This window comes from Eufriesea mexicana, unplaced genomic scaffold, assembly GCF_001483705.2.
Source record: "Eufriesea mexicana isolate 0111107269 unplaced genomic scaffold, ASM148370v2 scaffold745, whole genome shotgun sequence".
NCBI classification, from domain to species: domain Eukaryota; kingdom Metazoa; phylum Arthropoda; class Insecta; order Hymenoptera; family Apidae; genus Eufriesea; species Eufriesea mexicana.
Window position 1 is genome coordinate 1,056,428 of NW_016908908.1, and position 14,693 is coordinate 1,071,120.

Here is a 14,693-nt window from a genome sequence, read left to right on the forward strand (position 1 = left end):
TATAAATTTTCCGTCCTTTTAAACGAAAACATATACAGTCAGTTGTAATAAATGGGAACAATAAGAAACGTCAGGTAAATTCTCATGTACGCGATGCTATCAAAAAGAAACCAGACACTATCGATTACTCAACACCGGTGCCAAATAACGACTAAAAAATTTGCAAGTTGTTTCTGTAGGCAGGTCATACCTGCTGAGTGTCAAATAATCTATTTAGGAAGTTGCTGACACGTAATTTCGTATGCACTGAAATTCGTCCTCGGCCTTTCGACACTTGGATGGTCGCTACCACGTATACGTGATTTCACTATTCAGCGATTATCGGCCATGATCACGTCGCTGTGATTCCGCTTGGTCACCGATTAGTGACAAACAAAAGAACGGGCGAAGAAAACTGTTTTATATCGACACGTTGGCTGTCGTGTCACCGGCAATCGTGGATGACTGGCACAGCAACCTTCAGTGGCGCTATGATAAATATAATTAATAATTTGATAAATATAATAATGAATAATATCAAATCAAATAATCAAATAATAAATTTTGTAAATACAATTAATAATTTGATAAATATAATAATAAATAATATCAAATCAAGTAATCAAATAATAAATTTGATAAATATAATAATAAATAATATCAAATCGAATAATCAAATAATAAATTTGATAAATATAATTAACCCTTTGCATTTCGAATTATTTGTCAATTTTGTTACCAATAATTCCCTACTATTTTAACTGTTTTATCTGTAATTTGCTTCAAAGTTCCTCGAGTGCTATTTATTTTAAACAATTTTGTTCACTCTTTACATTAAATACAGCTCTCAAACATTGTTATAATTTATATTTTCTTTTAACTAAAAAATAAGACAATTTAAATAAGGAAATGAAGAACTAAATTTTAATTTCCAAAAGAAATATTTCCTCCACCATTTGTGTGATCGATGTAAAAGATAATGAGATGTCGTGTATTGTTTGCCACATCGACAACACACGTATATTTGCTATAATCTATGATCATTTTCGGTTATTCTATTTTTCTTATACTATCGGAATATTTTGCCTATTTAGAGACATTGTGGTCCGCAAATATTAATTTTGTACTAAGCATAGAGGCGTGGTTTGGATTATTATCATGTTGGAATATTCAATTTTCGTCTATGATTTTCCTTGCATAAGGTAACACGTTTGTCTTTAATATTTCTTCGAACTGTTCCTTCTTCATTATACAGTTAATTTGTCGTAATGGATCAACACCACGAAAAAGCATCCCAAACCATAATGCTCCCTTTTCTATGTTTTAAAATTTTAATTTAATAAAGCATGTTGAATCTTTGACCAGCTGGTCGACGTACATACTGAATTCCATATATATACATATATGAACCGTTTATTTTGAAAGTGGTGTAAGTCCATTTTAAAACAAAACGAGATATCACGAAACTTATGCTTAATTTAGTGTAAACTTTTTATTCATAACTAAGTAGCATTTAATATCTTAAAAAATGTCAATGCTTCGTTCAATTTAAAATTGGCTGATAAAAGAAATTGCCTAACCATTGATTATGAAAATCGTGTAAATCTAATTTCCATAGACAGGTGGCAGGGTCAGTGGCCACTGATGATTACATTTGTTTTATTTCAGGTATCGAAAGTTACTATTTTTGGTTACTTATTTTATTTTCCTCCAAAAATGGATAATTTCATATTAACGTCAGACAGAGATATAGGTAAGAAGAAATAGTAAATCAATATTATTTTATGACATGAACACAGAATTTAAAACTATATTTATTACCTACATGTCGGGAAGACCGCCAAAATTTGAAAAATCGCCCTGTCGCCTTTGTATCACGATACGAGGTCTATTACATACGAAAAATATAAGGATATGGAGCAGTTATTACCTTATATACCTGCTGTGCATTATGAATATTTCAAAACACGAAGAGCATAAATAAATAACACCAATATCTTATGTTAAGTTTAACGATATATAAATATAATTAAAATTCGAAATAAAAAATACTACTCCTATTTTATTTCTCGTTATTATTTATAAACAAAATTGGATTTATACGAAATATATTTTAAGCGAAATTTAATTTTTCAAAATTGAAATTAAACGATTTTTACAATTGGCTAATTATGAAAGTGGTGTAAGTCCATTTGCAACCCGTAAATATACATTATTTTAATTAAATTCGCCTAAAAGTAATTTATATAATAAAATTATATGTTGATAAATTAGTAGAAATATTACACAGACCTGACATAATTAATCTACATTTTTCAATTGACAAATATGCTAACCTTTAATTTTCTCGAAAGAACAGAAAATGGACTTGCACCATTTTCAAAATAAATAATATGCAATTCAATGTATATATATATATCACACAAGTCAAAATTATGGAGGTATCTGAATGCCAATACGAACAACTGCCTATAAGTAGAGTCACGAAATATAATCCACGAAGTAAGTTGCCGGACAGTATGTTGCAAAGAAAAATAATGAAAACTATCGGGCAGAGAAAAGCTAAAACTTCTGGAATAGCATACAAAATTTGCACTGCCTGAAAAGGAAGGAACAAGACTGGACAGCATGCGTATATTCATCCTGCAAAATTTCATTGCACGTAGGAAACTGCTTTCAAAATCGCCCTTGATTTGGATATTAATTTATCGAATACACAAACTCAATAAATAAATTTTCAGAATTAATTTTTCTGTAAAACATGAGTCATACGACAAAACAAAGCAGATGTAATGTTAACACATTGAGCGCCAGCGGCATATGAGACATTTAAAGTCTGAGCACCGGCCTCATTCGCTTGTTTCCGAACAACGAGTAGCTAAAGAAAATATTTAAAACTTATACATTTTCTTAAAATACTATATTTTTATTGCATATTCGTCATTCTGTGGACATTTCGCTATTACTAGAATCGTCGGAATCACTCGAATATCGTAATGGAACAGCTCTTGATATTCTCCTTGGACCCAAATCACTATCACTGTCCTCGACTCGTGTGTCAGAATCTTCCGAATGTATCGAATAATCTGATAGAGGGTCAGCGATATACTCGTTAAAAACTTCGCTCATATTATACGGATAAAAAGTTACAGAATAATAAGACTTATTATATTGTTCAACGAAAAGCGTAAACCTACGAAAGGGGTACTAACTAAGGAATACACTGCTCGAGAGTGATTCTCGCTTTGATTGTTTCTGAACCATCGTATACGTTTTATTTTCGGAGTATAACAAACGCAGATTATCGTAAACGTGACAAGTGAATGCAAATTGACGTGTAAGACATCCATACGAGCAAAAGAAAATCCTCATCATCGTGAGGGCGAGAGTCAAGTGACAAACTTAGAAACCCGCATTATCGCGGGCCCGGCGCTCAAGCGACAGACTCAGAAACCCGCGTTTTCACGGGACCAACGCTCAATGTGTTAAATTATATCAATAAAACTAAAAGAATTGGGAACGACGAACAATGAAAGCTGCACACGAGATCCAGGCAACAGCCGATCAGAGAAATCTGCGCGTTTCACCTGCTCAGATTGCCAACAGTGAGTGATGAACCTACCTTCGTGTCAACGGAGATCGTAAAAACCAAAATTAGGTTCGTTATTATCGCTCGAAGAGAAAGCTGTAATCCTACTGCGAATACCATACAAGCGATCACTGCTTCCGACTTGAAAGAATAAGACAAATTAACCCTTTTGATGTTGCCGCTTCTTCGCTACGCTCAAATTTCGGGTCAACGGTGACCCGGTGTCGGCTAGACGAGGGTTGAAACATCCTGACTTAAGGATGTATAACTGACTTGTACGCATCCTTGTACCCCTATTTAACACGTTAAGTGCCCAGCCCGTTTTGCTTGCCATTCCATTCAGGCCCAGACTCGACCCTCAAGTAGGCTACCGGTGGCAGGTGAAGTGTTCATAAAATTCGGAGGTACTGTACCAATTGTTATAACAGGAATTCCCAAACATTAGATCCAAAGATGGCGAAGAATTTAACACCAAAAGTTAGCACCTTTCGGTCCTAGTTTGGGCCGGTGCCTGAGGACCGGCCGGGCCCGAACGGAAAGTCTAGTGCCGGTCCCTGGGGACCGACGTGACACTCAACGTGTTAACCTTACGCTCTGTCTTCTTGCATACGCAGACTTTCGTCCTCAATCATCCATTTCTCTCATGACCTCTGTGATACTTCAAACACATGCATTCGTAAACTTACACTCGTTTCTCGCACTCGACTCTGTCATAAACATCCCTTGCATGCGATCACATTTGTTCTATGTCCCAAACACTTAATCTTTTGCATTCCGAATTATTTTTCAAATTTCTTGTCAATAATTCCCTACTATTTGAAGTATTTTCTTTGAAATTTGCTGCACAAAACAATTCCTCGACCGTTACTTATTTTAAACAATTTTGGTTACTGACTATATCAAATATTGCTCGCAAACGTTGTTGTAATTTATATTTTTAATTTATGTCCCAAATATTCAATCTTTTGCATTCCGAATTATTTTTCAAATTTCTTGCCAATAATTCCCTACCATTTTAAGTATTTTCTTTGAAATCTGCTTCACAGAAAAGTTCCTCGACTGTTACTTATTTTAAAGAATTTGGTTACTGATTATATTAACCCTCTATGGACCGAATATATATTTTTCTTGACTATAAGAATTGTATGTAACACAAAATCAACAAATATCAAGCAATAAATTCAGCAGTTTTGACAATTTTATTATAACGAATTCATATTGAAAGTTTGAATTACCAACGTTTGTACTATTGTGCCAAGATAATGTGCAATAGATAAGATAATTTTCCACGCCATCTTGTGGAAAAAAGGTCATAGGGGGCCATAGAGGACCTAACCTATCATGATCGAATAACCGGTAAATGAAAAAGAATTAGAATTTTTAAAAATGGAATCACGGGAGGTATTGTAAAAATAATTATAAATATATCGACAGAAAAATCGCGAACTGGAGTGATCAAGACGATAACGTTGAATGCAGTATTTAATAAAATACCCATACATTAGCATGCAACTTGAAAGTTACAGGGGTCCATAGAGGGTTAAATATTGTTCTCAAATTTTGTTGTAATTTATATTTTCGATTTAACCCATTTGCATTACGAGTCTACACAGTAGCTCATGATGCCATGGTGCCATGTTCAGGCATCAGCGACGTTCAACTGACGATTGGCTTTTGTATGATTGCAGTAAATGACTTCCGAATTGCTCATGAAGTTTATTTAACATGGTACTTTCTAAAACAACTGATACACAATGTTACATCTCGAACATCGCATTTTACATTTTTTTATAGAAAACAAAAATAATAAAAATTATTTTACAAATAAAATAATAAATTACTTCTCGTGGAATTCTTTAAAATGATCAATACACAATGCTACGTCGCAAATGTCGCATTTAAAAACTGTTTCTCTTCGAACAGACTCAGCTAAGCACGCAACGCATCGCTTTGATGTTCTGTTTCCTTTTGCTGCAGTTGCAGGTATCCGCATAGGAAAATGCCTGCCAGTATATCGAGTTATCGAATCACTGTTACATGCCTCGCTTACTTTCACATTTGGTAAATATTTCTCAATAATTTCTTCCGCTAATTTTTGCTTGTAAACATGAAAAGCTCGGTCTCTCTTGTGGTTTTTAAAAATCACGTAACTGTTTAATAACATCATGTCTATCAAATAAAAAAATATTTGCTTATAGGGTTCTCTACACCTTCGCATACTGTGAAATTTGCTTAAAATTTGATCGCCAATGTCTACTCCGCCCATATATCGATTGTAATCTATCACTGCCGTGGGTTTCAAACATTTTTGTCCGGTATATCGGTTTGTTATCCCCGTTTCGGCAAAATCTAAGCCATGCATAGTTGTCAGTAAAACGACGTTCTTCTTATCCCTCCATTTTATCGCCGCCATATCTCTCGTAGAAAATACGACAGCCTCGCCCTTTTGTAAATACTGAAATTTTAATTCCTGAGGCATTTCTTTCCTATTCATACTCGCTGTTCCACACGCGTTTGTTTGCTTATTATATAGTTCCCGATATAAGGCCGGCGAGCTGTGCCAATTATCCATAAACACGCAATATCCTTTGTGCAATAGTCCACTCTCTTTCAACAAATTTATCACGATATTTCTGCTACCAGATCCAGTATTAATATTATCTTTTCCTACATGTATATTGAAATTGTGTATGTATCTCGATTTCGAGTCACACAGTTTGTGAAACTTAATACCAAGTAAACGACTGCTACATTGCACTAACGTTTCGTCGATCGAAATATTTTTATTCGGAATATACATGCGAATGAAAGCTTGTTTCACTATTTTAGAGACTTCTCGAATTTTTACGAGTGTGTCGTTAGAATCGTTATTACCGGAAAAATGTAAATTCTTAGCGATAGAGAGGAATCGGTAACGGCGCATAATATTCTTAAAATACGGCGTTTCTATGCTTTTGTCCGTGGACCAATAACTCTGAATAGTGGGCTTGGAAACTAAAGTCATTAAAATGTTTAAGGCGATAAATACTTTTAGCTCGTCGTTGGTAAGAGGCATAAAACCTGCGTCGGTGGCGCCATTTTTATTTGTCTCTGATGTGATTTTTCCAACTAATTTTTCGTTAAAAAACAATTCAAAAACTTCCCTTCTCGAGAGATTTTGCGTATTTACCGTTGCACCAGCCACGATTGAAAAGTCGTGTACAATTGGCGTATGATTTTCAGCTTTCCACGCGTAATCTTCGTTTATTAAACTACAGCACTCATCGACTTCGCTGTCATCGCTTGATGCAATGCGTCGCATACGTTTTCGAATATGTCCTAATTCCATACTTGAATCCGAATCGTAAAGATGGTCAAAATCCATTGAGGCAACTAAATTTTAGTTCAAATTACAAAATTAGATTATTTTGTAAATTTGGATTTATTAGATTTAAATATAGATTGACAGCACTTACGCATAATGACAGTTGTTGCGTCCCGAATACTGCAACTCGCACAGTGGGAGTTTCGCGGGGTCGTAAGGCCCGTTTACACGGATGCGACAGAGTTGTTGGGATGCGGAATACTCTGAGACCTGGTTAGGGGTGCACTAAAGAGTTCTGATGAAGCGTGACAGTCTCTCGCGTTCAATGATCGTCGTGGGTCTGTCTTGACTGTCTGATCGTGATGCTCGTTTTGTCTTCTTGGGATTTTTAGAACTCCCTCGTGACTGCTCTTCCTATTGGTTGTGAATAATATTGGGGATGTGTGTTAACTTCGACGTCTTTCTGTGGTGGTGGATGTTTAAATAATTTGGGTGATCTATTGACCCTTGCTAAGGTTCACCCAAGTGGTGACCAGATGACAACGAGTATCCACGAGTCAAGAGATACTGACAATAAGGACTTAAAACAGTCACTGGCTTAACACATTGAGTGCTGGTCCCGTGAAAACGCGGGTTTCTGAGTCTGTCGCTTGAGCGCCGGGCCCGCGATAATGCGGGTTTCTAAGTTTGTCACTTGACTCTCACCCTCACGATGATGAGGATTTTCTTTTGCTCGTATGGATGTCTTACACGTCAATTTGCATTCACTTGTCACGTTTACGACAATCTGCGTTTGTTATACTCTGAAAATAAAACGTATACGACGGTTCAGAAACAATCAAAGCGAGAATCACTCTCAAGCAGTGTATTCCTTAGTTAGTACCCCTTTCGTAGGTTTACGCTTTTCGTTGAACAATATAATAAGTCTTATTATTCTGTAACTTTTTATCCATATAATATGAGCGAAGTTTTTAACGAGTATATCGCTGACCCTCTATCAGATTATTCGATACATTCGGAAGATTCTGACTTACGAGTCGAGGACAGTGATAGTGATTTGGGTCCAAGGAGAATATCAAGAGCTGTTCCATTACGATATTCGAGTGATTCCGACGATTCTAGTAATAGCGAAATGTCCACAGAATGACGAATATGCAATGAAAATATAGTATTTTAAGAAAATGTATAAGTTTTAAATATTTTCTTTAGCTACTCGTTGTTCGGGAACAAGCGAATGAGGCCGGCACTCAGGCTTTAAATGTCTCATATGCCGCCGGCGCTCAATGTGTTAGCTTGGGACTCGCGGTCCTAGGGCCCCAGCGGGGTTCAAAAAATTTCCACGACAAAAATGTAATATTGTAAGTTTTCCACTGCGTGTACACGTTTTCGAAGGCCAGATCAGTAGGAAAAAGCCTAGACGATGCGTCAGGCCCTAAGCGCGACTATATTTGGTTATGTTAGGGGAGGCATTGGAAAACGCGTGCAGGGTGTGCATGGTGAGAAGAAGAATATAAAAGGACAAGGACATTTGAGTTAACCCTTTCACTGCGGAGCAATCCATCAACAAGAATGGCGCGTTATTCAAACGACAGTTGCTGGGCTATGCAGACCAGTGACCAAAACGGTACTTGTAGATTTGGTACCGTTCTTAGGATTTAAAAAACAGTAATTGCAAATAAATTTAAAATATCCATTTCTTATTTAGTTTAAGTAATTTTTCAAGCTATTAGAAGACATAGAGAGTAGTCAGCAAAAATCTGTGTAAATCAGAAAGTAACATCCGAGAATCACTCTGCTATAGATTAAAAGTATATCTCTGGCATCTGAAAAACTGTTGCAATTGATATTGTTCACTGTGTGTATATTCACCAACGAACGCGTGTCACGCCAAATACTTTTTTGCACTTTATAACTGCAATATTACAACAAATATTATAACAATTCACTGAAAAATACTTTGAAACAATTGTCGATAGTTTAATTGCGATATTACATGGTACGATAAATTCCATGGTGAATCAATTGGTAAAATAGGGAAGGTGTTATAGGACAAAAATACAGAGAACGTATTTATACGTCTTTCGTATATATTGATGGACTTGTGTGAACGTATATATGTAGGAATTGTTTCGGAGGCAGCAAAAGGACGGTGGTAGATAATAAAAGTATGATTTATTGTGAACTGATTTAAGGCTAGACGCTGTGACCTTTCGCACTGACTATCTCTCACAGAACTCTCTTTGGAACTGTTCGTTTCACGTCCATGCACCCTTATATAACCCATTTGCATCCAAGCGCGGAATATTCCGCGAGCCCGCGACTGTCTACTGTCATCAAGCGCGGAATATTCCGCGAGCCGTCGTTCGAGCACGGAATATTCTGCGAGCTATCGTTCAAGCGCGGAATATTCCGCGAGCCTTCGTTCGAACGCGGAATATTCCGCGAGCCCGCGACTGTCTACTATCACCAAGCGCGGAATATTCCGCGAGCCGTGTTTACTGCTCATAAGACCGACCACGCTCACCATTCCTACATATATACGCCTTCCGTTGTGAAAGGGTTAAGAGAGTCGTGAACAGCAGAGTTGTCGATTTGAGAGTTGTTAAGTCAGTGGAGTGTCGTCGAAGTTAGTTGCCAGAGTTGTTGCTAATAATTGTGAGTTGTAATAGTATAGTTGGTGTAGAAGTGTAAGTTGAGCGTTGTGATGAGTTGTAATAATTCGTATTTTTATCGTTACTCACATACTTTAACACTGCTAATTTATTATTAAATAAATATATATACCGTCAACCACCAATCTTCTGTACGAAAGTAAAACTTGTTAAGAATATAATGAACCGATATAGGCGAGGTGCTCGCAAAGGGGATCAAACGTGAACTGTGCCGTACGAGGAATACTCAGCGACTGGTAATGGAAAAGTCAGAGCTCGCGGATTATTCCGCGCTCGGTGGTAGATGGCAGTCGTGGCTCGCGGAATATTCCGCGCTCGGTGGTAGGCGACAGTCGTGGCTCATGGATTATTCCGCGCTCGGTGATGGTCGACAGGCGTGGCTAGCGGAATATTCCGCGCTCGGTGATAGATGGCAGTCGCGGCTAGCGGAATATTCCGCGCTCGGTGATAGATGGCAGTCGTGGCTAGCGGAATATTCCGCGCCCGGTGATAATCGACCGTCGTGGTTCGCGGAACATTCCGCGCTCAGTGATAGTCGATAATCGTTGCCCGCGGAATATTCCGCGCTTAGATGCAAATGGGTTAACTCTTTGGGGCGTGGTGGGATTAACCCTTTGCGGTCGGTAGATTTCGATAGAGCAAGTTTAGTGTTTCGCTGTTACTTTTCCGTACAGAATTTAAAGTCGATATATGAATATTAAAACGCACAGAATTTGTTGAAACTGATATGTTTTTAATACTACATATAATACGTAAAAATACAAAATTTTTAATTTCTCTAATTTTCTGTAGTTTTCTGTATTTTTCGACTTGAGAATGTCCCCACTGCAGAGACATCGACTGCAAAGGATTAAAAGTGTCCCTCCTTTTTGATGCACCGGAATGCATCACATTGTGGGACAATTTTGTCCCACCTCGAAATACTGCAATAGCTGCATACGCATAGGTTTATACTTCATCTTATTTACAGTCGACCGCCTAAATATTCGTCCACCTATCGCAGTCGGTGTATGTATAGAGAAAAGAAAGGAAAGATACACACAAAATTAAAATAAAAAATATAGAAATTAATCTTTATTAATACAAAACAAGCTGAAATTTTGTGAAATTCATAGTTACTATACATAATGAAAAATTTGTCAGCTTGTTTTGTATTAATAAAAATCATTTTCTATATTTTTTATTTTAATTTTACGTATATCTTTATTTTCTTTTCCCTATACATACGTCGACAGCGATATGTGGACGAATACTTATGGGGCCGACTGTACGCAAAGCAGTTGGTAATACCTTCGACAAACGTTATAAAGGTATTCGCTCGTGTTGGTAACATTCAACATGCCAGTATAGGTTCATCAATTGTTGCAAGCGGAAGGTTCATTGCGACAATCTTTTTTCCCTGATTTTATATGAAAAATCATAAACGTAAGTTAATTTTTATAAAAATTAGTTCTATGCCAATTTTGTTTCATTTAAAACGCAATAAAATTTCTATGGGTTTATTTCATTATCTAAAATCCTGTGTCGCAAAGAGTTAAATAATTCATGTAGTTACTTGCTTTCTGTTTTCTTGTTCAGTAAATAAAAAGAGAAACGTCGAATGTTACTCGACATAGGAGTTCTTGTGATAACTGATGTCAGGCACACTCGACAAAGTTCAGCGAAAAATGTGCTAGTCGAGAGTTTTTTGAAATTATAGAAATTATACAAGAGAAATTTGTTCCTTCTGATAAAAAGAATGATGAGAACTTTTATCGTGACTTTCATAGCAATTGCACGATAATGATCGTAACAAAAGATCACAATGATGCAACGCAAACTGGTTTCTGTATTATGACAACGCTCCTGTATACATGTAGTTTACGTAACGCGAACATTTCTGGCAGAGTTGGATTTCATAAGTCCCAATTAGTGTTATTGCACATTTGGACACAGTAGCGTGTTATTCATCTTGAGCTTAATTTTTCGTGAGACTAAGAGTACATAGATTTGTTTTGTACTTTAAGAGATTTTTTAGATTTGTTTTGCCTTCAATTTTCTCTGTTACTACTTCTATAGTAATATAGAGTTCCTATAGTAATATAGTAATATAGTTTTATATATACTTATATAAATTTCTATAGTAATATAGAGTTCCTATAGTAATATAGTAATATAGTTTTATATATATTTATATAAATTTCAATAGTAATATAGAGTTCCTATAGTACTATAAAGTAATATAGAGTAATATAGTTTTATTGATACTTATATACTTATATCTTATGAAAATCGAAACACGAAAATCAGTATTTCAAACAGACAACCAAAATAACATCCCCAAAATTTTTTCGAAAAAGAATCAAATAAAGATGAAATTTTATTTAAATGGAAGTCAATGATTACTAAATATAAAAATTCTTCGAAAAATTACAAAAAGGTATTAATTTTTAATAAATTAGGCTAGTAATAATTATTGTAAATGATTAAATCTGAAAAAATCTTAAAAATATAATATTCCCAAAATTTTTTCGAAAAAGAATCATCGAATAAAGATGAATTTTTATTTAAATGGAGTCAGTGATCACTAGATATAAGAATTCTTCGAGAAATTACAATAATGTATTAATTTTTAATTAATTTAGCTGGTAATAACTATTATAAATAATTAAATCTGAAAAAAATCTTAAAAAAATAACATCCCCAAAATTTTTTCGAAAAAGAATCGAATAAAGATGAAATTTTATTTAAATGGAAATTAATGATTACTAAATATGAAAATTCTTCGAGAAATTACAAAAAGGTATTAATTTTTAATAAATTAGGCTAGTAATAATTATTATAAATGATTAAATCATTTTTGTTTCCTACAGTAATTATCGATGAAAGGAAATTTATTTTTCCCTAGAATAATCAATATTAATGATTGCATTTTTTTCTGCTGATCGATAACAATTATCAATGATTAGATAACTTATTCTAGTTATCCATAATCATTATCGATAGCGAATAATTATTTTACTCGCTGATGACCGATATTGGCAGCGAAATTTCTTCTTGGTTAGTCAAACATTCTGAATAGCTTATTTATAGCTTATTTATAGACAACAGAATAAATTGTACAATTTATACGTGTATTTAATTTAACAATGTAAAAATACAACATTTATAATGTCTAATTTGAACGATTGTGAGAAGATAGAAGTGTCAAATCAGCGAATCGTAGCTGAGTTGTAACAGCACGTATATTCAGGTGATTTTCAAACACGATTTTTCTGAAAATTAATTATAAGCCGAAAATGAACAAATTTTATGCCATATGGAATATTCTTGAGAAATCACGTCGTGCCTGCTTTTACATATTATTCCGTTGATATACGTGTTATTCGAATAATAAAATTGGTATAAAATCTATTTCTTTTCCTTATTTTTAATTTAATTCTTTTTGATCCTTTAATTTAATTTAATTATCCATTTTTAATTTAATGCTTTTTAATCCTTTAATTTAATTTAATTATCCATCTTTAATTTAATGCTTTCTTAGTAATTACTTTACAAGTACTATATCTACGTCATCAGTGATACTTAGGAATTATGTGGTCGATTGACCTTAGCTTACATTAAGAATTCATGGCGAAGTACACGAATGATTTACACCACTGTATTTTTAGCATAATCGAATGCCAATCCTCCAAGATTATTTTCGACATTTGAAATTTGCTTATTGCCGTGACAAGATTCGATATACGTTTAAAAAGCAATTTTTTAAATGTGAGGTCAACATTTACAAGCATTTGACACTGAAAGATATATAAACATATACAAAAATCAAAAGGCAAATAATACAAAATATATAAAAATACAAAAATTAAAAGATGATAAATGCTCATTAACACTTAATTTACAATATTAAACTTATTACTACATACAAGGATAGAATTATAATAATAAAAGTTTGATTTTCTGTATATATTTATATATCCTGTATTGTTATATCTATTACATTTTCTATTTTTCTATTTCATGTATTTTTGTACCTTCTGTATTTTTTTGTATATTACTTTGTTTATTACTATACATTTTTACAGCAATAAATTTACAGCGTTACATTTTCTATTTCTTCATACAGTTAAAGCCTTTTAGGAAGTAAAGTGATTTTTGTTTAACATTTAACATGCATAAAATCCAATTAATTTAAATTAAAAAATCGAAAAAATATTTCCCTCCTCACGGGGAATAAATTTTCAATTACGAATATGAAAAAAATTGTCGAGTGTAGAATACCATAGAATGGTATATATCCATAAACAAGAGAACCAAATCCACCAATATGCAATGTTTCAACTAAATCGGTGACTCGAAGACCTTGCACTCTCGTTGTTAATTTAAATATAAACGAAATATTTTTGACAGGTAACAAATCAGGATTTTGCGAAGGTCAATCTCAAATTTCAATAAAATTATTTCCCGTATTCATTTTTGCATTTATTATGCAAAAATTATATAAAAATTATGAATTTATTACAATTTTTACTTTATGGGTAAATGGGTACCATTGTCATGTATAGGGACAAAGCCATTCCCTATTAAACATTTACCCTTCGGTATTGTAATTTGTTACAATAATTTTAAATACCCTTGAACGTTAATTTTTCCAATTAAAATTAGAGTTCGTCTTATAATAAAGGATGAAGCTTAACATACAATAATACTCCTGTCCCTTAATTTTGAGACTGGTTTAATACACTAATATAAGTGAGATTTATCCTTTAACCTTCGTACCCACATTTTTCCATGATTATATTTTAGGCTAGTTACTTACGTATCAATCTGTAATACCCTTTCGAAGAATGTTTAACATTTCTAAATATCAGCGTAATAAAAATTCACGTACTTTCTAATAATATATTTAAATAGATTAAATAAATTCTACTTAAGTAGATTGACTTTTTCGTATTACAACAATATTTTTCCCTTGTATGTAAAACACCTAACTGTTTTAGATAATGGATTTTTACCTTCACTTCTTATTTCCGCGTAAATGCTTGCAACAGATAAAAATGAATATTTAAGAAAATATAGCTGTATTTCAATCTATGGGCAAATTAAGAATATCGACATATCATGTAACTGAAAATGAATTAATATTCAAATATCATTATAAATTAAA

At 33.9% G+C, this 14,693-nt stretch overlaps 2 protein-coding genes across 2 annotated transcripts in view; both read right to left on the bottom strand.

The window, feature by feature from the left end:
* LOC108546659 (MICAL-like protein 2) overlaps positions 1–14,693 on the bottom strand; it is a 144,535-nt gene that overhangs the window by 83,536 nt on the left and 46,306 nt on the right. The window lies entirely within an intron of this gene.
* LOC108546660 (piggyBac transposable element-derived protein 4-like) lies at positions 5,406–7,280 on the bottom strand. Its single transcript, XM_017898870.1, has 2 exons — positions 7,024–7,280; positions 5,406–6,940 (listed from the first exon to the last, which is right to left on the bottom strand). The coding sequence occupies exons 1-2, from the start codon at positions 7,025–7,027 to the stop codon at positions 5,406–5,408; spliced, it is 1,539 nt and encodes a 512-aa protein (XP_017754359.1). The 5' UTR covers positions 7,028–7,280.